Genomic DNA, 21,243 nt, shown 5'->3' with positions numbered 1-21,243 from the left:
TCCGCCCAGTCTAGGCCCCTTCACATCAGGCTGCTTCTCTCCCCGATTTGCTGCATCCCTCAGCTCCTTTCCGATGCCGGGCTGGGCAGGGCGGGCACTCAGGCCTGGAGGGGGCGGGGGGGGGCAGCCCCCGCCATGGTCCATCTGACGCCCCCCTCCTTGCCTTTCCCTCCTGGTCCATCTGACGCCCCCCTCCTTGCCTTTCCCTCCTGGTCTGCCTCCCAGTCTCGTGCTGCTGGTTATCCTCAACACGATGCTCTTCTACAAGCTGTGGATGCTGGAGTACACCACCCAGACCCTCACGGCCTGGCAGGGGCTCAGGCTCCAGGAGAGGTAACCCTGCCATGCCCGCCTGTGACGAGGTCCCCCCCACTCCTGCCTGGGGAGGGGCCTTGAAGTAAGCAGCGTGGAGAAGCGCTTCCTGCTTCTGCCTGGGGGCCCTGGGCTGCTAAGAGCAGCGAGCGGGGACAAAGCACTCTGATCTGACTCTCTGTCCCCTAGGGGTCTGGGAACACAGGACAGTCCGCGGAGCATAACTCCAGCTGCGGGGGCGCCCCCTCTACCCCACAGGTTGCCCCAGTCGCAGACAGAATGGGCCCAGCTTCTAGAGTCTCAACAGAAGTACCACGACTCTGAGCTCCAAAAGTGGAGAGAGATTATCAAATCCTCCGTGACCCTCCTTGACCAGGTAGAGTCTGCGTGCTCCGGGATTCGGGTCTCTCCTGTGAGCCCCTCCTGAGGCTCCCTCCTCTCCCACGCTCGTAGTCCTCACTTTACAGCCATCCTTGAAGGGGCGGCCAGACACACGGGCATTCCTCTAAGCCATTATACTAAATTAAAAAAGGCATTGAATTCATACCTTGAAGGCTGTAAGTTAGTTGAAGAAGTGTTTCTCTTATTTATTAGGCCTGGAACAGGCATTTGTCTGAGATTTCTGTTTTTATGGATTTGCCTTTTCAGAAGACCTGTCTGCCAAATTCCTTTCTCCCCGCTCCCCCCCCCCCCCCCGCCCCTTGTGCGTCCTGGGGCTTGAACTTGGCCTGGGCGCTGTTCCTAAGCTCTTCAACTACCACCCTACACCCTACTCCTTGAGCCAAGCCCACTTTCCCTTTTCTAGAGGTTAATTGGAGGTAAGAGTCTCAGGTCCTTTTGTGCTGAGCATGGTTTTGAACCTTGATCCTCAGATCTCAGCCCCCTGAGTAGTTAGGATGACAGGCGTGAGCCACCGCGCCTGGCTGCCAAATTCCTTTTTGTTTTGTACCAGTTCTTGGGCATAAAACTCATGGCCTGGGCACTGTCCCTAAGCTCTCTTGCTCAAGCCTGGCACCCTACCCCCTGAGGCATGGTTCCATGTCTGGCCTTTTGCTGGTTAACTGGGCTTCCTTGCCCTGGCTGGCTTCGAACCACGATGCTCACATCTCAGCCTCCTGAGTAGTTAGGATGACAGGCGTGAGGCACCAGCTGGAGAGAGTGCTAGAGAAATGCAGGGTGTCCCCTGCTGAGCTGACTGTCCCCTTTCCCCCGAGACTGTGTCCCTTAGAGCCCCCTGGCATGAACTCCCTGTCCCACGGCCTCCTTCGGAGCTTGCCATGGGTGTGACCACGGCTGCCTCGTGCAAATGCTCACTAAGGGCCAGGCCCCATGTCTTACAGATGAAGGACTCGCTCATCGGTCTGCAGAACGGCATCCGGTCCCGGGACCACACGTCCGAGAGTGACGAGAAGCGGAGCCGTTACCCCTGACAAGGCAGGAACCGGGGTGGCTGCAGAGGCCTGTGCAATACATGTACATAGACCCTATAAATATATATATATAAATATATATATACAGAATATAAATATATATTATATACAGATTTTAAAGAGAGAATACCTATGTACCAGGGAGAAGGAGCGGGCCCTCCCGCCCCCTGAGCCACCAGAGCAGCGTCTTTCCCTCGCTGGAGGACCGAGGAGGCCGGGGTCCACCTCTCAGCACCCACCTCCCCTCATCCCTCTCTTCCTCTCCTCCTCACCCTTCCCTTGCTGGCCACTCTTGGCTCTCGGAAGGGAAATGTGGCTGAGCCAAAGTCAGGCCTGTGAAGACCCTGGGTCTCGAGAGCAGTCTCGAGGGGGCATTGCTTAAGGTGCTTCATCCCCTGATCCCCTCTTGACGTGTTTCCAAAATAAAAGAGAACCTGTTCCTCCCACCCTCCCTCCCCCAGGCATTTTCTTGGGAACCCAGAAGCAGCCAGGGCAGCAGCCACTGCTGGCTGGGGACCTGGCAGAGGCTCTGGGGGCACCGCTCTCAGCCTGCCCTGCGCCCCGCCCCCCGCCCCGCGCCCTCCCGCCCCGCACTCCACCTGGGCTGGGTGTGGACCCCTAGTTCTCTCTGGTTTTTCTCTCGGGCTGGATCTGAGAGAAGTGTCACTTTTTTTAGTGCCTAAAGTCCTATTGTCTCTCCGTGCCCTAAGAGCACATTGTCTATTAGCCAAGGCCGGGCCATTTTTGACCTTGCTAAAACCCTGTTTAGTGCTTAGAACCCAAGTCAGATCCATGGCTCTAATTCTTTCCCTGTGAGCTGTGAATGCTGGGACATGAAACAGAATGTTCCAGACTCTCCAGGAGGGGTGTGTGTGTGTGTGTGTGTGTGTGTGTGTGAGAGAGAGAGAGAGAGAGAGAGAGAGAGAGAGAGAGAGAGAGAGAGAGAGAGAGAGAGCGCGCACAAGCGCCAGAGCCCTAGTAACTTACGTGCTGGCAGGATCTGCCCCAGCATTCTGTAGGGAGCGCACGGGCCCAGGCTCTCTGGATTCCAGGGTTGCTGGCTTCAGCAGGGGGACAGCTTATAAGGCACATGAAGGACAGGGTTTGGCACAGGTGCATGTGTTTGGGCGGAGAAAAGGCTTGAAGGGATTGCCTCCCCCTGGAGTCCGTTCCACTGCCTGGTCTGGGTCTGGGGTGGGAGGCTTGTTTGTGTGCCAGCCCACACATCCTTCCCCGGTCTCTGGTTCCAGAGAGGTAGGAGGTTACCAGGAAGCAGAGGGAGAATGCTGAGTCGGGAGGATAAGCTAGCCAGACATGGCCCGTTTGGGCGGAGGCTCACAGGAGGACGGTGGAAAAGTTAGAGCAGCCTCACGGAGGCTGCCTGAGCCTGCAAAGCAGCCAGTCACCACGTCTTCCCCTTCCTGTTCACAGAGGGAGATCCTGGGGACCGTCTCAGGACCTGTGAGTCAACACCAGAAGGAAAGGTGTGGGTGCTAAAGAGTGGCCCCTGGGAGTAGCCCGGGGCCCCAAGTTACCCCCAGAAATGTCTGAAGGCAATGGCAGAACTATTTCCTAACGTTTCAGTGTTCACCGTGCCGTGGCCCTTAAGATGGGTTCACGAGGGGGAGTGGTTACAGAAGAAGCACTGGCTACAGAAAGTTGTGCAGTCTGTCCCATCCCTCGAGGCTGTTGGGGGAGGTCTCCCGTCGTCCTGGTGAACCCCAGCAATGATGTGGATAGCTAGGGTGTTTCTCCTAAGCACCGTGGACCCCTCGTGAGCATTCTCTGTTGTTATTTTGGCAGTGCTGGGGATGAAATCCTTGCAAGCATTCTGCACTGAGCCACAGCCACCGCCTTGTTTTGGCGAGGGAACGGGAAAACATAGGTAGTCATTCCCCAGCGGAACCATCTTCCTCCCTCAGGCAAGAAGTTACAAAAGAAAGGGGGAAGTTGTTCTTGCCGAAGAGTCTGGGAGCAAAACCAACGCTGCCTCCTCTCCAGCGCCCTGATGGGCAGGACAGCGGCTCTCTGCTAGTTCAGAACCCGTGTTAAGTTCTTCGGGCCAGGGGCTTGTTTTATTTGATCATGGAGGAATGCTGATGGTCATGAGAGGTCTTCCTGTCTGTGTGGATTGTGTGGGTGGCCCGGAGCAGGGGGTTAGGCCTGCACCAGTGAACTGGGGAAGCCCACTGGCCAGCTCAGGTAACTGTCCTCTGTTGGCCCGGGAAATCATTTCTTTGACCCAGTTCTAGTTTGGTAAGGGGCAGGGAGGCTGCGGGTCAAGACAGAAGAGCACTGTGTGGGATGAGCCTGTCTTCCATCTCAGCACTGTGAAGCCTTTTGTCCAGCCATCTTCCCTCACGGACAGAGGATGGAATGGTGCAAAGCCATGCCTCACCTTTCTCTTCTGGCTCACCCAGAACCTTGCTTGGGTTTGGATGAGTTACAAAGTACTGGCTACCATCCCTGGGTGCGTTAGGCCGGTGGAGCAGGGAGGAGCGGGGCGGAGCAGGGCCCTGGAGGCCGGCTCTAGCGGAGATGGACTGGATGCCAGTCCCTCGTCTTGCCTGTGCTGGGGCTGCGTCTGTAGGATGACGTCCTGGGGGAGCGACTGACCCTAGTCTTGGACTGGTTGTCAACCAGAAGGGTCCTTTCTGTGCCACGCCGAAGCCAGCCCCTTCTGCTAGGGCTCCCAGAGAACCAGCGCCCCTCCTCCCTGCCGGGTGGCACGGCTGAGGCCGCCCTCCCTCCTCTCTGGACTTTGCCTGTAGGGGTCCTCAAGGAGCATTTCCTAAGATCAACCTCCATCCCCCCACCCCCCATCTCCAGGCTTCAGGACAATCATCCTCCCTCCCCCGTCCCGTCCCCCCTACCTCCCACCTCCATGTCTTTCCAGAAGGTTCGTTCTGGGTCCAAGAGAAGTGACGGGTTTAGTTTTTCGTGTTTTCTGGAGGCCATCTTCCCCTACTCCGCTGTCCTGACGTGGGACAGGAAGACCCATCCACTTGCTGCCCAGCTCCATACCTCACGCGAGCTCTGGCAGGCCCCGCAAGGTCCCCGTTCATGGTGTGTGTGGCAGCTCAGCTGGGCCCTGTGGCATCACATCACGTCCTCAGCAGGCCTGGAGCCCAGGCAAGAGTGCCAGCCGCTGTGGAGGTGCCAGCGCAGAGCGCTGATGCCCAGTGCTCTTCCTCCAATGGAGGGTGGAAGGACGTTGTCGCCTCTGCCCCGCCCCCGCCCCGGGTCCACCAGGAGACACTGCTGAAGGGGCAGCCGACGAGCCAGGTGGGACAGCGGACTGTCTGGGGAAACTGGCCACGGGCTCCAGTCCCACATGTGGAGATGGTGAAAGCGACCATTTTGCCAACCGGGAGGCGTGGCACTTCCCTACCTGCACTCCAGAGCCAGACCATTCCACGTGCACCAGCCCTCCTTCCCACCCACGGTGCTTTCCCCTCACTCAGCCTGGGCTCCGGTGGGGGGGGGGGCAGAGGCCGTCGTGGCCCCCGGAGCCACCTGGGTGGAGTGGGGTGAGGCAGAGCGAGCAGCCCCCATCTCCCGCCTGGGCCGTGGGTGGGAAAGGACCCGGTGGACTGCAGTCGAGTGGTCTGGCCATCTGAATTGGGATGGAAAATGTACTCTGCCTGGTGCTGTGGGCAAGGTCCGAGGACCTAGAAACAGACAAGGCCACCCAGCCAATCTCAATGTAAAGTAGCTAGAGCCATGGAAGTGCAGGATGAATTAAAAGAGACGAAAAAGTACTGGATTACAAATGAGCAGTGTGTGTGATTTCTCGCCTGGCCGGCCAGCGCACCTCACGGCACGTTCCCGCCTCCCCAGAGGACAGCCTTTCCCAGGCGCCCTCGTGTGCCTGCCTGCGTCACCGTGTCACAGCGCGGGCCTCAAACCCTGTCACCACAGACCCTGGCATCCCACAGAGAACGTTCTTTCTGGGTGCACTTGCATCTCTTCGTGGGATGCCTGACACTGTTCTAAGATGGGTTTTCTTTTGCAGCAGGGTTTGGACGTGAGGCCTTGCACTTGCCAGACACAACACATGTCTACAGCTCTTTTTGTGCTTATCATTTTTCAAATGGGAGCTTGCAGTTTCCTGTTGTACTTTTCCTTTGGGGGGAGGGAGATCTTGACACTTCCTGGAAGATGGAAACCAGGAGACAGCTATGCCTTGCCTTTGTGCTGCCCCCAGAGGTGGAGGGGAGAGCCAGTGTCTCCCCATCTTCCTCACCACTGGCTTCTCACCACTGGTCAGGAAAGTTGTTGAGTGCAAGGTGGCATGGCCTGAGTTGGTTTGTCTGAGTAGAGGAGGGAGAGGGGAAGGGAAGGCTAGCTTACATACTGAGATGTTCCACTGCAGACTAGGGAAGGTTTTCCCTTCTCTGGGTGTGCTCAAGGGGTGTGGGCTGTGGTCCTACTAGGTGTTGGGGGGGCACTACAATCTGTGCAGTGGACACAGAGCCTGGGCCAGATCATTAGAGAACCTTTATTGAGGAGAACAGGGAGATTATTGAAAAAAACACTACAAACAGGCATTCAGTGGTCGGGGGCATCGTCTGCCACGTGCTTCTGGCCTGGGAAAATAAAGGAGGTGACAAGAGGCAGGTTCTACCTGTCATTATGCTGACCGCTGGCTGGCTGTTTGACGGCGACTCACAAACATACAAGCACTGGTCAGAGTGGCTTCCCTCCCCGTGGCGCACCTCGTCCACCAAGACAGTGGCCACCCAGGGAGAATGGAAGGAGCAGCGCGGCTCCACGGGGCAGCTGGCCTGGGTTAGAGGTCCAGACTGTGGACCCGTCCTCCAGCAGGGCAGGCGGAGGACCTGCGGCTGAACCTCGCACGAGCTGTCTACCATGGTGACTTAGGAGAGATGAAGTAGGATTTGGATGCCGGTGGTGGTCACACCTACGACCTTGGGGTCTAGACGGTGGGTGGAGTGAGAGATGGCCACTGCGCTGGGGCTCCGGGCTCTGGAGGAGAGGAGGCTTCCGCTGTCTTCACTCCAAGGATGCTTCCATTTCCACCAGAAACACCTGAAGTGCAAAGCCGTAGCCGCCGTCTTTGCTCTTTGCTTTGTTCTCCCTCCTCCTCGTTTTTTTGCGCAAGGCTGTCTCAGTTTTGTCACCAGTGGAGCCTCAACGCAGGGCCTGGGCATTGTCCCTGAGCTCTTTTGTTCAAGGTGAGTGCTCTCTTCTGCTTAAGCCACAGCTCCACTGGTTGTCTCATTGTTTTGCAAGGTCTATCTCTAACTTGCAGGCTCACGCTCTCCTCCTGCCTCCGCCTCCCTGTTAGCTGAGACTGCTGGCATGCACTACGACTCCTGGCTCATGTTTTAGTTTTGTTTTTAATTGTCCTATGTAGGGCTGCGAGGAGAAGACAGAGTACTCTCTCCTCTCCTTTACCACTCACGGTGGGACATATTTTTCAGTGTATTTCCTGGTTGGGAAATTTCCTTTGCTACTAATATTTCTAGTTTGACATCAAAGGCAAACCCGAAAATGAAGGAGAAAAAAAAAAGAAAAGAAACCAACTGTGGATCTGGAGGCTGGGGTGATTTCCACTTGGATACAGGCTGAGCTGACCTGTGGCTTTCAAGATCAGCTGGGTAAGTGGATGGCTGTCAAGCAGTACAGCAGGGAGAGTGAGACCCAGCTCTGCTTGGCCTTTGCTTAGCTGTGGTACTGAGAATCGCCCTGGGGACATCCAGCACCAAGACAACAGACCGGGTTTCTAAGTGGTATAAGCCCTGAGAGCTCCTCTAAGCCCTTTGATAAGCAACAGCTTGCCGGAGGAACCTTCCAGAGCCGCACGAGTGTAGCCGGGTCTTGCGCAGGCGTGTGGGGGAGAAGAAGGGTGAGGACTGTTTGAAGTAGGTTGCTGATCTCAGCACTTTGTAGACGTGTGTCAGGATCGAGACACGTGAGGAGATGAGTTGCAGCTCTGGAGAAATGATACACAAACCCAACTCAGAAAGACAACTGAACGAGATGGACTCTCAAAGGCGCCTTCCTGGCATCCTCTGTGATGCACAGTGGTGGAGAAGCAGATGGGATGGAGGGTGCATGGAGGACAAGCAAGAGAAGCACAGAGCTTGGTGGACAAGTTGGATATGTTGGATAAATGGTGGATACGTTGGATAAATGATGGATGATTAAAAATCACTCCGAAGACACAGAGGTGGGTTTTAACAAAGGAGGGGAAGAGAGAAAATCCTGGAACTGGTGGCTCATTCCTGTAATCTGAGCTACTCAGAGTTGAGATCTAGAGGGTCCCAGGCATGAGGCCAGCCCAGGAAGGAACGATGCCATCTCCAAAATAATTGGCAAAAAGTTGGGCTGGAGTCAAGACTCACGTGGTAGGGTGCCAGCCAAAACAAGCTGAGGAAGCTTGAGGCCCCCGAGTTTTCAGACCCCAATATAGCCAAGCAAGCAAGTGCTCCAAGAAAGCAGGAAGTGAAAAGCAGTCATGCAGACAGCTGCATTGCAAGCCAGACACAGGTTCCACTGGAAGTCAGAGAAAGTGGAGAAGAAAGAAGTGCCTTGCTGCTAGGCACAGGGCCTGAAATCATTGCAACCAGGTAAGCCTTGTGCTCATCAGGTCTGTGTTCCCCAGTCTCAGAAGGGGAGGCATAGAAAATTACTAAGAAGGGTCTTGAATTTATTGCAGTTTCCTTTGGACTCTTACGCGTTCAGGGTCTCATTTCAAGTACATCTCTGTGATGGAAGAGATAAAAAAGAAAATAGATTGCTATATGCAGCCCAAAGCCAACGGAGCAGGATCTTTCATCTATATCTCCCCAGCTCCGAGGGGCGTGGCTCTCTCCCAGGCTGGGATGCTTTCTCGTAGTGCATACTCAGGCCGCCCCGGCCGCCGCCCCTCTGCCGTGACAGGTGCTGCAGGCGGGTGCCCTGGGCCAGTCTCTAACGGAACATGCGGCGGCCTCTCTCTGCACTGTTCTCTGCTCTCTTTAAGTACAGAGAAAAGAAAAGAGTGCCTGAACACCATAGACCCACAGGAGACATGTGTGTGTGTGTGTGTGTGTGTGTGTGTGGAAGTCCACCTGTCTTTCCCTTGCCGTTCATTCGTCTTCCGTCCTCTAGAGACTAGAGGCTCTTTGCTCACTTTCCATGTTGTTCTGGGACAGGAGCTGCTTTTGGAGCAGATGGCTCTTTCCAGGGAGTCCTCCAGCGCTATCTCCTGTCTTCTTCATCTCCCCACCACTTTCTAGTTGTCGTTCCTCCTGGCAGGGCCTCTTCCTTGAACGTGCGTCAGTGCACGACTCCTGGTCACCAACTGGACCAGTGTCCAGGGCTCCCGGCACAAAGCCCTCTGCCCCGCAGGTGTGCAGGGCACAGCCCGAAGCCGTGCTGCGTGCCAGTCTGTCCTCACGTCTCAGCGGAGCCTGTGGGCGTCTCAGTTGCCTCCTGTACCACGAGGAACCCTACCAGTCCACAGACATTGAGAGGGTTTCAGAGGTGGGCTTGCATATAGAAATCAAAACAAGGTCAGAAGTAAGTTGTTGCATGACTTGTAAGGGCGCCTTAAATAAATGGCCCTTCGTCGTGGACCCTTGAAAGGCCTGAGTCCAGTTCTCCAGGAGACCTGTGGGGATCTTGTGCTGGAGTACAAGAGAACACATGAGTCCAAAAACCAGGAGGACCTAGAGCCAGGCTCCTCTCCAGCCACGAGAGCAGCGAACTGTCCCGGACCACCACGGATTGCTGCTTGCTTCCCACCAGATATCTGCTCTGGGGCAGCCATGGAGAAGCGGGCCCGGCCCGCAGGCACGGAGGGAAACACTGCCTTGACAGCGTCTGCAGTCACTTGTTAACCAGAGGAGGGATCCAGTTAGCATGGAAGCTGCCAGAAAGGCCAGGCCAGAGTTGGGCTGACTCCATGGAAAATGGTGGCTCCTCGGTTGTGGCAACGTCTTAGAGTGAGTAGAGTCCTGGTGGAGTGGGAAGTCAGGGCGAAAGCTCAGGTGCGGGTGGATGCGTGCTGAGTGAGCAGGAGAAGAGGCGCCAGGCTGGACGTGGTGGGGGATCTCGGGGGGGCCCTCCTCGCCCTGTCCACATCACAGGCCTGGAAAATGCAGTTCAACTCACTGAGGATTCCCAGCCCCGGCTGAATCCAAACACCCTCTCTCCAGAGGGGAGGGTAATGCTGGGGAGGGCCGAGGCTCCCCTGCTCGGGTCACCCCTAAAGGACTGGACGCAACGCTGCTCACTTGAGCACCAACCTAAAGGGTGGGTGGCAAGGAGTGGAAAAGGACCTCAGAGACAGGCTTAAAGTCACGCCAGCTATAGGTGACCCCCCCCCTGCGGTAGAACCCTCCCCATCCGTCGGTCCCTCCCCACCCCGTGTCCTGGACGTCACCTGGAGCCACCACGGCCCTATTCTTCCACAGGCACAGCCGCGTTCTCCTTGTTCTCCGAGGGGATGGCGAGGTAGTCAGACCTACAGAAGGCAGCAGGGAACAGAGGGCTTACTCTTGGACTGGGTTGGAACGCGGGTCCCACAGGAAGTACTCCTGAAAATACTGTGAGAGACTGTCTCTGGGATACTCACAATTACACTACCCAAGAGACACGCTCAGGCTCTTCATCTCACAGGAGTACATCAAATTCCAAATGCTGTGAGCCAGGCGCCCGGTTACTAATTCTTCACACTCCCCTTTTCTACCTGGGGTCAGGGCAAGTTTCCAGGACTTTCCCCTGGTCGCCCTACAGATGGGCTGCGGCTCTCTGGGGATTCTGGCTCTACTGGGGGCCATAGTTCCAGCTGTGATTCCCCGCACAGACCTAATCTAGGTACTTTCTGTCTACATGGGAGGATTTCCTGTTCAAGCACCAAAATCTAAGCAAGTGAGTTAAGAAACTGCAGCCTTCTTAAAGAATCAAATTTTTATCTGCATGTGGTTGTATTATGGTTTTTTTTTTACTTCCCGAGATCATAGGTGTCATGCAAAATAGGGTTTTATTTATTATTTACTTCTTTAGTGCCTTGAACTCGGGGACTTGTGCTCTCCGTTGCCTTTTTTGCACAAATCTGGCACTCTACCATTTGAGTTATACCTCTGCTTCTGGCCTTTTGCTGGTTTGTTGGAAATAAGATTCATTGGGGCTTTTCTGTCCAGGCTAGATTCAAACCATGATCCTTGGGTTTAAGCTTCCTGAGTAGCCAGGAGGAGAGATGGTGTGAAGCACCAGTGCTCAGGTTTTCTTTATCAAACACGTCCGAGTGGTCCCAGCCTTAGCTTCCTACGCTATTGCCTAAGCAGTGCTGCCGGAAGTCTGGTCTGTTCTGTCTCTCCTCTCCCCACTTACATGCCAGCACGGACGCTCAGACCCTTCTTGGGTCCCTCATTCCTCGTACTCACTCATTCTTGAGTGAGTAGGGTCTTGGTGGAATGAAGGAGGTGCGGGCTGGACTAGAGCCCCAAATCTTCATTAGCTAGTGAATGGCGGTGCCCTGGAGGCCATGAGCTCCCCACACAGAGGAATCAGCTGCCCCCGGGAATGGATGTCAGGAATAGGGAACCCAGATTCAAATCCTCCTGTCTCCATCACCAGGCACCTGGCCCCAGCAAGCCACTTGGACCTCTGCCTGCTGCTCCAGAATGCACAGAACCGATGCTGGAGGGTGGCGGCCGTGGCTGGACTTTTCCTCACTGGTCAGGCTCGCAGGCCAGGGTGCAGCATGTATCAACTGGACCATGGGAAAGGTCTGGAGGCAACTCTTCCTCCCTGGGTCCTTTTCTCCTGGGAAATGGGTGCAGTTGCACTGCCTGGCAGCTCACTGTGGCCTCGGTGGCTGTGGACTTACGTGTTCTCTTGGGCTGCCTCCTCCGCCTTCGAGACCTTTCTGTAGCAGTATATCATCTCGATGAGCAGCCACAAGGTAAGGAAGACCAGCAGGATGTACATCATGATTTCTGAGACCACGGAGGTGAAGTCCTCTCCAGCTGCCAGGAGGAGGAGGAGGAAGCTCTAACCGTGTGGGCCCCACACCCACACCTGCCACACAAAGCCCAGTGTGTGCGTGCCAGTACGGGGGCTTGTGCTCTCATTTGGCTTGCTTGCTCACAGCTGGTTGCTTTCCCACTGGAGCCATACCTCTAATCCGGTATTTCTTCACTGGTTAGTGGAGATGGAGTCCCTTCAACTTCATGGCCTGGGTTGGCTTTAACTGTGATCCTCAGATCTCAGCCTCCTGAACAGCTAGGCTTACAGGCATGAGCCATTGGTGCCGGCTTACAAAGCCTGTATCGCAGGGTGACTTAAATAAGCACCATCTCTAAAGGAACTCAAGAAGAAACCAAAGGAATTTCATATCCTCTGATCTCTTGTCAGCTTCCTTCCTGGCCTCCATTGGTACATCGTTCTGGAGCTTAGGGGTCTAAGCTCCACCCAGGAGAGGTAGCACAGGAACTGTTCTCAGCGAGAGGTGTTTCATTTTATTTTGTTTTGTGGTGGTACTGGGGTTTGAACACAGGACCTTGTGCTTGCCAAGCAGGTGTTCTACCACTTAAGCCATACCCCCACCCACTTCTTAGGATGCTTAGTTATCTCTAGGTAAAGAGGCTTTACATTTCTAGTCAGAGCCAGGAGGCAAAAGTCCAACTCGAACAACAATCACAACCTTGCAGGTTCTCTGAGGCCACAGGAATGGGGGAGATGGGATTTGTCACCTCTCAGCAACGTGAGGATGGTGAGGGTTCTGCGGGTGCTACAGGGACAACAAGGAAAAAAGAAGGCAAAAGGCAGGTGGTGGGACGGAGGAGGAGGTGGGGGGAGATGAGTAAAGGGAGACTGCTGTGTCTGTCTGACTATATTCTTTCATACACACATGGCCACGAACACACAGGCCCCACAGCTGCTTCCCCAGTCCTGGGGGGGGGCGGTCATTTCAGGTCACATCTGCCAGATAGCGCCGACCCCCCGCCCCAGGCCGCACTTGCAGCTTGGGGTCTGGCGCCCCTGTATGTGCCAAGGCCTCCTGGGGAGACTCCGTGCTTCTTCCCAATCTAGCCATCTGAGCAGCTCGGGGGCTCTAATAACAAGCTTGTTCCCTGTCTCTTCTTGCCAAGGCTGGCTGCCTGGCTGGCTCAGCCCTGCCATCCCTGTCTCTTCCAGGGGGCTGGGGACCTTTGGAGGCAAAGGCCTCAGAGTGGCTTCCTCCTAGATTAGCCAACTCTTCCAGCTGTGGACGGCAGAGGGCGCCAGGCTCCCTTCCCCAGGGTGGACAGCGTCTCCACAGGAGAGTAAGGGAACTTTTGAAGGGAAACTACTCCAGAGAAGTTCCCGTCCCCATCCCGCCCAGGACAGGCTCAGAGGTGGGCAGTGACTCCAGCCTTGACTCAGGTAATTGAAGCATTTTCTGCTTCCATAATGGACCCAGCTTCTACTTTATCACAGTGTACCTGTATCCCGTTCTCTGTCAATCACCTTCAGGAAGGAATAATCTTCACCTCTTTATTTTTATGCATGATATGATTTTTTAAAAAAAATACCAGCTGTGTGTTCCATCTGGTGAATGTAATGTAACCCTTCTATTAATTACAATAAAAATAGATGCAAAAAATCAGCTGTGTCCTAGCGGTTAGGATTCCTGGATCCCTTCTCTAGGAAGAATGCTGACTTGATCTTGGCTTGCTTTTCTCGCCCTCCTCGGTCTAAGGGCAACAGCGATGCTAAGAGCATGGACTGCCTGAGAAAGGCTGAAATGAACAGGCGTCCCAGGTTAGCTGACCCCAGATTGACATGGGAAGACACACTTGCAAGGTCCTCTGAGCCCAATGGCTTCCCAAAAGGAGTAAACAAAGACCCTGGGAGTCCTCCCTACAGCCTGGGATGGGATGGAGTTAGGGTCTGGGCTCAAGGAGAAAACTGAAGGAGCCTGCAGACTTTGACACTCAGACAGCTATCACTTCTCGCAGCCAAGCATGGATCTGGGAAAGACTCATGCCACAGATGGGGAAGGGGTTATGGGAATGACTGGTGTAGAGAGAGACAAAGGAAAGAAACAGGTTCAGAGAATGCTTCTCAAAGTGGGGTTCCAAGAAGCATCAGAATTCCTGGGTGGTTTGTTAGACAGCACAGATTCTGCAGACTCAGAAGGTGTGTGTTATATGAACCCTGCACGGAGGGCAGGGTGTGGTGGCTAGAATCCGGGTGCCACATTCTGAGGCCTCGGGGAGGAGATGGGGGATCACCGTCCAAGGCCAGCCCCATGCAAGAACACGAGTCCCTGTCTGAAAACTAAGCGACAGTAATAGGGATGGGACATGGCTCAGGTGGTAGAATATTTAACTAGCAAGTGTGGAGGTACTGAGTTCTAATAAATAAAAATTAAGTATTGCACTAGTCTTTCGGGCTTGCTGAGTTCTGAGAGCCCCTGGTTTGGGGGTGCAGCTGTTTCCAGGCGGGAAAGAGAACTTGTAGGTGACCCCGTGCAGTTTCTCTAAGTGGGAGTCAGCACACACCAAAGGCACGAGGCAACTTGGAATCACTGGCCTCTGGCCGGGCAGAGGCACCCCTTTTCCCACAGTGGAAGGAGCGGGGGGGGGGCGCTACTGTGCTCCAGCCTTCCAGGGGCTGTGAGGCCACTGCAGCAGCTTTCTGGAGCTGGGCACTCATGGAGGCCCCGCAGTGCCACCCCACATGGCTGAGGAGCTCGGCCCTGGCGGCCTGGCCCTCCCCCCCCCTCGGGCCTCCCAGCCCCGGGCCTCACCTTCCTCCGTGACCCGGAGAGGAATGAGCCGTGTGGTCTTCACGAAGGGCCGGTGGGCCTCAAACTCAAACTCGCGGGACACGTTGCAGGTGTAGAGCCCGGAGTCGTTGAGCGTGACATTGAGGACCGTGATGGACACGTCCTGCAGGTCCTTGCTGCCGTTCCACTGCAGCCGACCCTGGAAGGGGCTCTCCACCGCCTGGTGGCCGTTCCGGTACTCGAAGATCTGCAGGCAGAGGGGCAGCGGCAGGTGCAGCGGCCAGGAGCGGCCAGCAGGGGGGCGCGGGGGAGGGACAGCAGCCAGGAGGAGAGGGGGAGGGGAGGCAAGGGGACAATGTCATCGGGAGACCCACTCTGTGGGAGTGGATGTGGAATGGTAGGAGAGGGGAGAGGCAGGGAGAGGTGGACGGGGGAAAGGGGGAAGAGGGCATCCTGGCAGGAAAAGCAAGGTGGAAAAGAGGAAAGGAAGGAAGGTGGCTGGTGCAAACAGGGGACCAGAACCTAGACCTCCAATGCGCTTGGCTCGGGACCTGCGGGAGGACCTCCTGCTCTTTTCCCTTTTTCATGTCCCCGTGGAGGAGGAAAAGCCGCCAGAGGCCAGGCGGCTGGCACAAAGGCCTGGGCGCTGTCCCGGAGCTTTTTTGCTCACAGCGGGGGCTTGACCACTTCAGCCACACCTCTCCTCCAGCTTTGTGGCGGATAACTGGAGAAAAGGGTCCCATCCACTTTCCTGTCTGGGCTGGCTTCAAACCACCATCCTCAGATCTCAGCCTCCTGAGCAGCTAGGGCGTCAGGCGTGAGCCACGGCGCCCGGCTTCCCCGACGTTCTATGAGGACAGAAGGCGGACGTGTGGTGTTCCCAGGACAGTGAGGGAGACGGGACAAGGACCAGCAGGCGTAGCACAAGCTCTAACAGGGTTCACCGCGGCCCCCCCTTCCCTCCCTCGGACCAGGACACCCTGCCTCGCCCAGGCGCCGAGCTGAAGGCAGGCTGTGGCGTCTGCTCAGTGCTCGGCCTGGACCCCTGTGTGTCACCCGGCATGGCCAACACCCAGCAGTGGGACATACAAGGAAATCTTTACCGCCCTCGGGCCTGTAGAACCACTCCACCACGGTGGTGGCCTCCACCTCCTCCCTCTTCATGCAGGAGATGCAGCGCAGCTTCATGGTCTCGCCCTGGACGGCCTCCGTCTCCGAGGGCACCTCCACGCACACGGGGAGGCAGACCCCTACTGCAGAGGGGAGGGGGACAAGGAGGAGGGACAGAGAGAGTTGTGATTCACATGTCCACACCTTCACGCATGTCTGTGCTCCCCTCGTGGAGTCAACGACACAGCACAGGGCAGACCGCGTGTCATCCACAGTCCCCATCTTCGGGTGGCGCACAGAGCTCCATTCCACTAAGAATCGCAGGCCACCGTGGCCACGCACGTGTGCAGAAGGTGTCTGCAGAGCACTAACCACATCCTCACAGGCACGCGCCGCGGGTTCGGGCCTGGAATCCAGGCTTCTAAGCATGACTGACCAGACCACAGCGGCCGGCCTGTGGGTCGGGCTTGGTATCGGGGTCACTGGTTCCCTGGGGCTGGAAGGGCACTGGCACATTTGAGTCTGGAAAGGTTTGTAGCCTGAGACGTGTAGTTCTCTAATGCCGTGGAGAGACTTAACCCTGTCTGGACGCTGGGACAAGCTGGAGGGGGAGGAGGAGGGGCCGGAGCACAGGAGAACTCCGGGCAGGTCAGACCACAGGACACCTGGCCATTCTGTGACAGTCCCTGCCCTCTACACATTCAAACCCACGTAAGGCCAGCCTGAGCGGGGCCCAGCTGGTAATAAACGCAGACGTGGGCTGCAATCCGGGATGCAGGGTATGCGGGTGGAAGGAGAAGTTCCGCCGTGTTCAGAACGAATCTGGACGGTGGGCGTCCATGGGGGACGTCACATCTCACCAAGGGAAGCTGCACTGCTGCTGTGCCCATGGAAGAACAGGGCAATGGAGGCCTACAGGCCTCGCCAGAGCCAGCGCGTGGGCACAGCACGTACTCGTTTAAAAAAAAGAGGAAAAGATCATACTTAGTTTCAAATACTTGAAACCTAAATACTCAATTCCAAAAGTGACAGAAAAAAATAAGTTTAGTGCAATAAAATGATTTCATTCTTTTCTGATATTTTGCTTTGGTGGTGGTGGTAAGATAAACTCTTCCTATGTGGCCCCGACAGGCTCAAACTCAAAATCCTCATCTTCATGAGTGCTGAGATTAAGGCCTGTGTCACAGTGTCTGATTCAAAAATGTTTTGTGACATTATGACTGTTCATAAAATGCGTGCACACATACCCCCCCCCCCACTCACCAGAAACCTGCTTAGTAAGAGAGTTTATGCTTGATTGTCTAGAAGTTTCTGAAGTAGTTACAAATGACAAACTCCTGGGATAATGTTGGACAGATCATTTGACCTGGGGACTTCACTTAACAAAAACTTGTAAGAATATGATGTGTTAATGACAGCTGTATTTAACCCAGGAGAACCAACCCCTCACTCTCACCAAGTCTCGCCGTCCATTCTCACACTGCCCTTTCTAAGCTTGCTCTAGAGTGCTTTCTGTGCAGTAAGAGGCCATCCTCAGAATATAAACAACTACCAAAATGTCACAAATGAGGAAGGGGCACTGCGCACTAGCCTTGAGTGATAAAGCTCAGGCATGGCATTCAGGCCCTGAGTTCAAGCCCTGCACTCAACAACAAATAAAAAAAGGTATTTGCAGGGTGCCAGTGAATCATGCGTGTAATCCTAGCTACTCAGAAGGCTGAGCTCTGAGGATCACAGAAGCCAGTCCCCGCAGGAACATCTGTGAGACCCTGATCTCCAATTAACCACAGAAAAGGCCAGAAGTGGTACTGTAGCCTACGTGGTAGAAAAATAGCCTTGATTTGAGCAAAGGGAGCTTAGGGACAGTGCCTGGGCCCAGAGTTCAAGGCCCAGGATCAACAACAAAAAAAAATGTCAGGAATGAGCTTGTTTTTAGATGTCAACATTCTGAAATGACGTGACCGATCAGATGGACCACTGAGCCTTGAAGGAACAAGATGCAGGAAGGGGCAGTGGGGTGGGGGAGGGACGTGTGGGGGAGAGGGCCTGCAGAGGACAGCTCTGCTCAAGGAAGCGGAAGGCCTGGGAAAGCTGATGGCCACAGAGTGAATGCCAGGACTGGGGCCTACCCGGGGACACACACAGCACACAGCCCACAGCAGTGTAGGGGCAAGGGCCACACACGAGTCAGAAGCTGAGCCACGCCTCAGTTATGGCCTCATCTCTGACCAGGAAAGAATTCTTTCTCCTTACTGACCCATAACCACGCAGCAGGGAGCAAAGGAAGCATTGAAGATTGCTTTGTAAAATGAATCAGGCAAGGGGAGGTTTTAAAATGATCATGTGACAGGGAAACGAGCTTCCCCCCCCCCCCAATACATGCAGAAGGGCCACAGAGAGTTGTTTCTGTTACATGTAAGTGTGGAGTGAAAAGAAATACATTAAAGCCAATTAATTTCCAGTATTACAATTCCATGCAAATCAAGTGAACTTGCATTTGTGAACGAGGTTCTTTTTCTTCATTAGCCACCTCACATCCACCTCCCCTTTCCTCCCCCCACAGCTTTCCAAATTGGTGAGCCAAGGTATGCATGGAGGAGTGCAGAGTGCACAGGTTCCCCAAAGCTTTGGGTTTGGGGGAGGGGTGGAGTTGGGGACAGGCACTGTGTACTGCATTACTCAGTCCCAGCAACAGTCTGCAAAGGGGCATTACTGATCCCTGGTGCACACTTCTAACGTCTACCTTGGAGGAAGCAGCTATTGTAAGGGTTTTGTTAGCTTGCTGCCAGTCCTAGGGGCTTGAACTCAGGGTCTGGGCACTGTCCCTGAGCTTTTTCTCAAGGCTAGCACTGTGCCACGTGAGCTACAGCACCAATTCTAGCTTTTTCTGGTTCTGAGGAAAGGAACCTAGGGCTTCATGCATGCCAGGCAGGGACTCTGCCACTCAGCATTGAGCCAACTTCCCAGCCCTAGGGTTTTTTTGTTGTTTTTGTTTTGTTGCCAGTTTGTTTTGTGCCTGAACTTAGGGCCTGGGTTCTGTCCCTGAGCTCTTTTTGCTCAAGGCTAGCACTTTACCACTCCGAGGCACAGCGCCACTTCCATTCACTAATGGTTAATTGGAGACAAGTCTCAAGGACTTTACTGCCCTGGCTGGCTTTGAACCGTGATCCTCAGACCTCAGCCTCCTGAGTAGCTAGGATTACAGGGGTGAGCCACTTCACCCGGCTATATTTTAAGATTTTATATAGCAACATAAAGGGGGGTCAGAGATGCCAAGCTACTCTGTGCAGGTTACTGAATTATCATTACTGAATCATGCTTTCCCCCACCACTGCAGTTCAGGAAAGAACCTTAGAAACTCAAAATTGCTGGAGGAGAAGTCTCTGCAGACGCCGCCCTGCCCCCCCCCTGTGACTTGGGCTGAGCTCTCCCAGGCCTCCCTGCCCTGGCACATCTCCCGGGAAAAGCCAGGCCTGTCTCGAGGACAGGTGAGCTCACTGGCAGGCTGTGGTAGCTGCTCTAGCTCCAGGTCTCACGGGCCCCTGTGGGGAGACATGGCAGTGAGGCTGCCCTCACCCCCTTCCTCCTCCACGTCCTCAGGCACTTTGTTCAACAGGGAGCTTCCTCCCCACCAAGCACACTCCAGAGAATGCTGGCGGCAACAACAGTGACCAGCTGGACAGCGCAATGCTGAGGTGGAGAGGCAAGTGGCAGGGGCAGACAGGGCACAGGAAGATGGGCTGCATGCCAAGCCCGGGAGCCCCGGCTCCCACGCCTGCCTTCTCAAGCCTGTGATCTTGCTTTCAGCCGGCGGAGGGGAGCTAGGGCCATGTGGAGGCATCCATCCATTACAGGATGCCTGACTTGATGTCAGATCTGGTCAGAAGAGCAGAGCGGAGCTGGCCAGAACTGCATCGGATCACTCACACGCACACGCACGCACACACGCGCACACACACGCGCACACTCCAACAATGCGCAACCATTGTGCAGACACATTCACACCCAAACATTCTGTGGCTCCGACCTCGGCTCTGATGGCGCTCAGGCCTCCATGCCAGGCGCGGGCCTCTGCTCTGGACAGGAGAGGTCGTCTCCATTCCCGGGGCTCAGCCCCGGGCCAAACCCCAGCTCTCCCCGCGTCCCGGCCCCGCGAGCGCGGAACGCACCGCCATCCACAGAGGCTTCACGCGCCCGGCTTGGGGCTTTAGAAAGAGACATGGAGAAGGGGAAGCCGAGGCTCCCGGCCGCCTCCCCGCGAGGCGGAACTGCGACGGGACGCCCGGGCCTCGGCGGGAGGAAGGGGCGCGTGGAGGGCGCCGGGGCGAAGCCGCCTCGCGCCGTCCACACCTCCGCCCGCCGCGGCTCCACGCCCCGGAACCGGACGCCGAGCGGCGGCCCCTCTGCCCACCTGATGCCCGCCGGCCGCGGCGTCTCGCCGGCGGGCGCCGCCACTTACCCCAGCAGGCGAGCAGCAGGGCGGCCAGCGGGAGCGGCATCCTCTCCGGCGGGGTCGGGGTCCGGCTCGGCTGCGCCCCCCCCACCCCCCGGTCTTCCGAGAACGCCTCCGGGGCGACCTCGGGCCCCGCTCAGCACCGCGGCCAGCGGCCTCCCCGCCCACCCGGCTCTGCGCCCGCGGAGGCGCCACGCAGGGCCTAGGGCGCCCGGCCGTCGGGGGGGTCCATGGCGACCGCCCTCGCCCCTGCCCCCGAGGAGCCCGGCTGGGCTCGAGCTCAGGCGCGCGCTCCCCCGCCGGGCGCGGCCCTCACCAGACCCCCGGGCTCGGCCGCGGAATCCGCCCTCGTCGGTCCTGGGCGCGGGGCCTGGGCTCCCGGGGGGGCAGCGGGACAGGAGAGGGGCGGAAGCGCCTGGAGGAGACGGAGCCCCTTCCCCGAGCCGTCAGCGGCCCTGCTCCAGCCCCTCCCCGGCTGAGAGCGCCTTCGGTCTGGACATGCGCAGGCGGCCTCCGCCCCGCGGCCCGCGCGACCCTCCCCCGGGCCCGCGTCCCCTCCCCCGGCGGGCGCGCCCCGCCCCGTCCCACCCGCTCCCCGGGCAGGGGCGGAGCCCGGCGCCGAGCGCACGCCTCCAGCCCCGGAGGAGGCTCGGGTCGCCCGAGCCCTGCTCCCCCCGGCCCGGCCCCCGCCCCGCGCCCTCCGCGCGATGATGTCATCCGGAGTCCACAGCCCGGGCGCCCGCTTCTCCCGCGGCCCCCGCCCCGTCCTCCCGGGGCAGCCGGGGTTCAGACTCAAGCGAACTGGTTTCCAGCGCCGCGCGCGCGCGCGCCAGCGGCACCGCCCTCCCGCCGGCTCGTGGAGAGGGCGAGGCGCACCTGTTCCCGAGTCCACCGGCGATCCAGGGGCGGCGGGGACCCCGGCGACCCAGCACTGCGCCCCCTCCCGGGCCTGCGCCCCCCTCCCCGGGCCCGCGCCCCGTTCCCCGCGCCTGCGCCCCCCTCCCGAGCCTGCGCCTTCCTCCACGGGCTCGCGCCCCGTCCCGGGCCCGCTCTCCCCTCCCCGCGCCTGCGCCCCCATCTCCGGGCCTGCGCCCCCTCCCGGCCTGCCCCGCTCCACAATACACGTTTCACAGCCGAGCTGGAGGCCTGGCATCCCGCTCCTAGGCACCCAGGTCCTAGCCGCGGCTCGGCATCCCCGCCCTCTTTCT

The 21,243-nt window shown here is 57.1% G+C and overlaps 2 protein-coding genes across 16 annotated transcripts in view; one reads left to right on the top strand and one right to left on the bottom strand.

Moving 5' to 3' along the window:
• Gramd1b (GRAM domain containing 1B) overlaps window positions 1–5,503 on the top strand; it is a 161,320-nt gene extending 155,817 nt beyond the window's left edge. For 8 of the 11 annotated variants that reach the window (XM_090319282.1, XM_090319277.1, XM_090319275.1 and 5 more), the window contains 3 exons: window positions 226–333; window positions 502–688; window positions 1,653–1,853. In XM_090319282.1, the coding sequence (XP_090175408.1) occupies window positions 226–333; window positions 502–688; window positions 1,653–1,742 (385 nt within the window). In that variant the 3' untranslated portion in view covers window positions 1,743–1,853. Of the gene's footprint in view, window positions 1–225; window positions 334–501; window positions 689–1,652; window positions 1,854–3,173 lie in introns of those variants that run through there. The other 3 variants (XM_090319279.1, XM_090319278.1, XM_090319276.1) reach the window with 2 other exon arrangements.
• A 2,117-nt stretch (window positions 5,504–7,620) lies between these two features.
• On the bottom strand, window positions 7,621–20,567 carry Scn3b (sodium voltage-gated channel beta subunit 3). Of its 5 annotated transcripts, none has more exons than XM_090319271.1 (6): window positions 20,042–20,551; window positions 15,562–15,725; window positions 14,494–14,719; window positions 11,587–11,725; window positions 10,119–10,218; window positions 7,621–9,843 (listed from the first exon to the last, which is right to left on the bottom strand). In XM_090319271.1, exons 1-5 carry the CDS (start codon window positions 20,079–20,081, stop codon window positions 10,155–10,157), a joined length of 633 nt encoding a protein of 210 aa, XP_090175397.1. In that variant the 5' UTR covers window positions 20,082–20,551; the 3' UTR covers window positions 7,621–9,843; window positions 10,119–10,154. The 5 variants fall into 5 exon arrangements, with proteins under 5 accessions (XP_090175397.1, XP_090175399.1, XP_090175395.1 ...); XM_090319273.1 differs by having other exon boundaries at window positions 7,621–9,709; window positions 10,138–10,218; XM_090319269.1 differs by having other exon boundaries at window positions 10,138–10,218; window positions 20,042–20,549.
• Between the last annotated feature and the right edge of the window lie 676 nt (window positions 20,568–21,243).

This window comes from Megascapheus bottae, chromosome 27, assembly GCF_031878675.1.
Source record: "Megascapheus bottae isolate mThoBot1 chromosome 27, mThoBot2.hap1, whole genome shotgun sequence".
In the NCBI taxonomy this organism is placed as follows: Eukaryota; Metazoa; Chordata; class Mammalia; order Rodentia; family Geomyidae; genus Megascapheus; species Megascapheus bottae.
This window is presented reverse-complemented; position numbering and strand designations above follow the sequence as displayed.

Excerpts from the sequence above, each read along its gene's own strand:
- Scn3b (XM_090319271.1), bottom strand. The coding sequence starts at position 20,081 with ATGCCGCTCCCGCTGGCCGCCCTGCTGCTCGCCTGCTGGG. Across the intron at positions 15,726-20,041 it reads CCTGCTGCTCGCCTGCTGGG|TAGGGGTCTGCCTCCCCGTG; the intron begins GTAAGTGGCGGC and ends TCCCCTCTGCAG. Across the intron at positions 10,219-11,586 it reads GAGGCAGCCCAAGAGAACAC|GTCTGACTACCTCGCCATCC; the intron begins GTAAGTCCACAG and ends TGCCTTCTGTAG.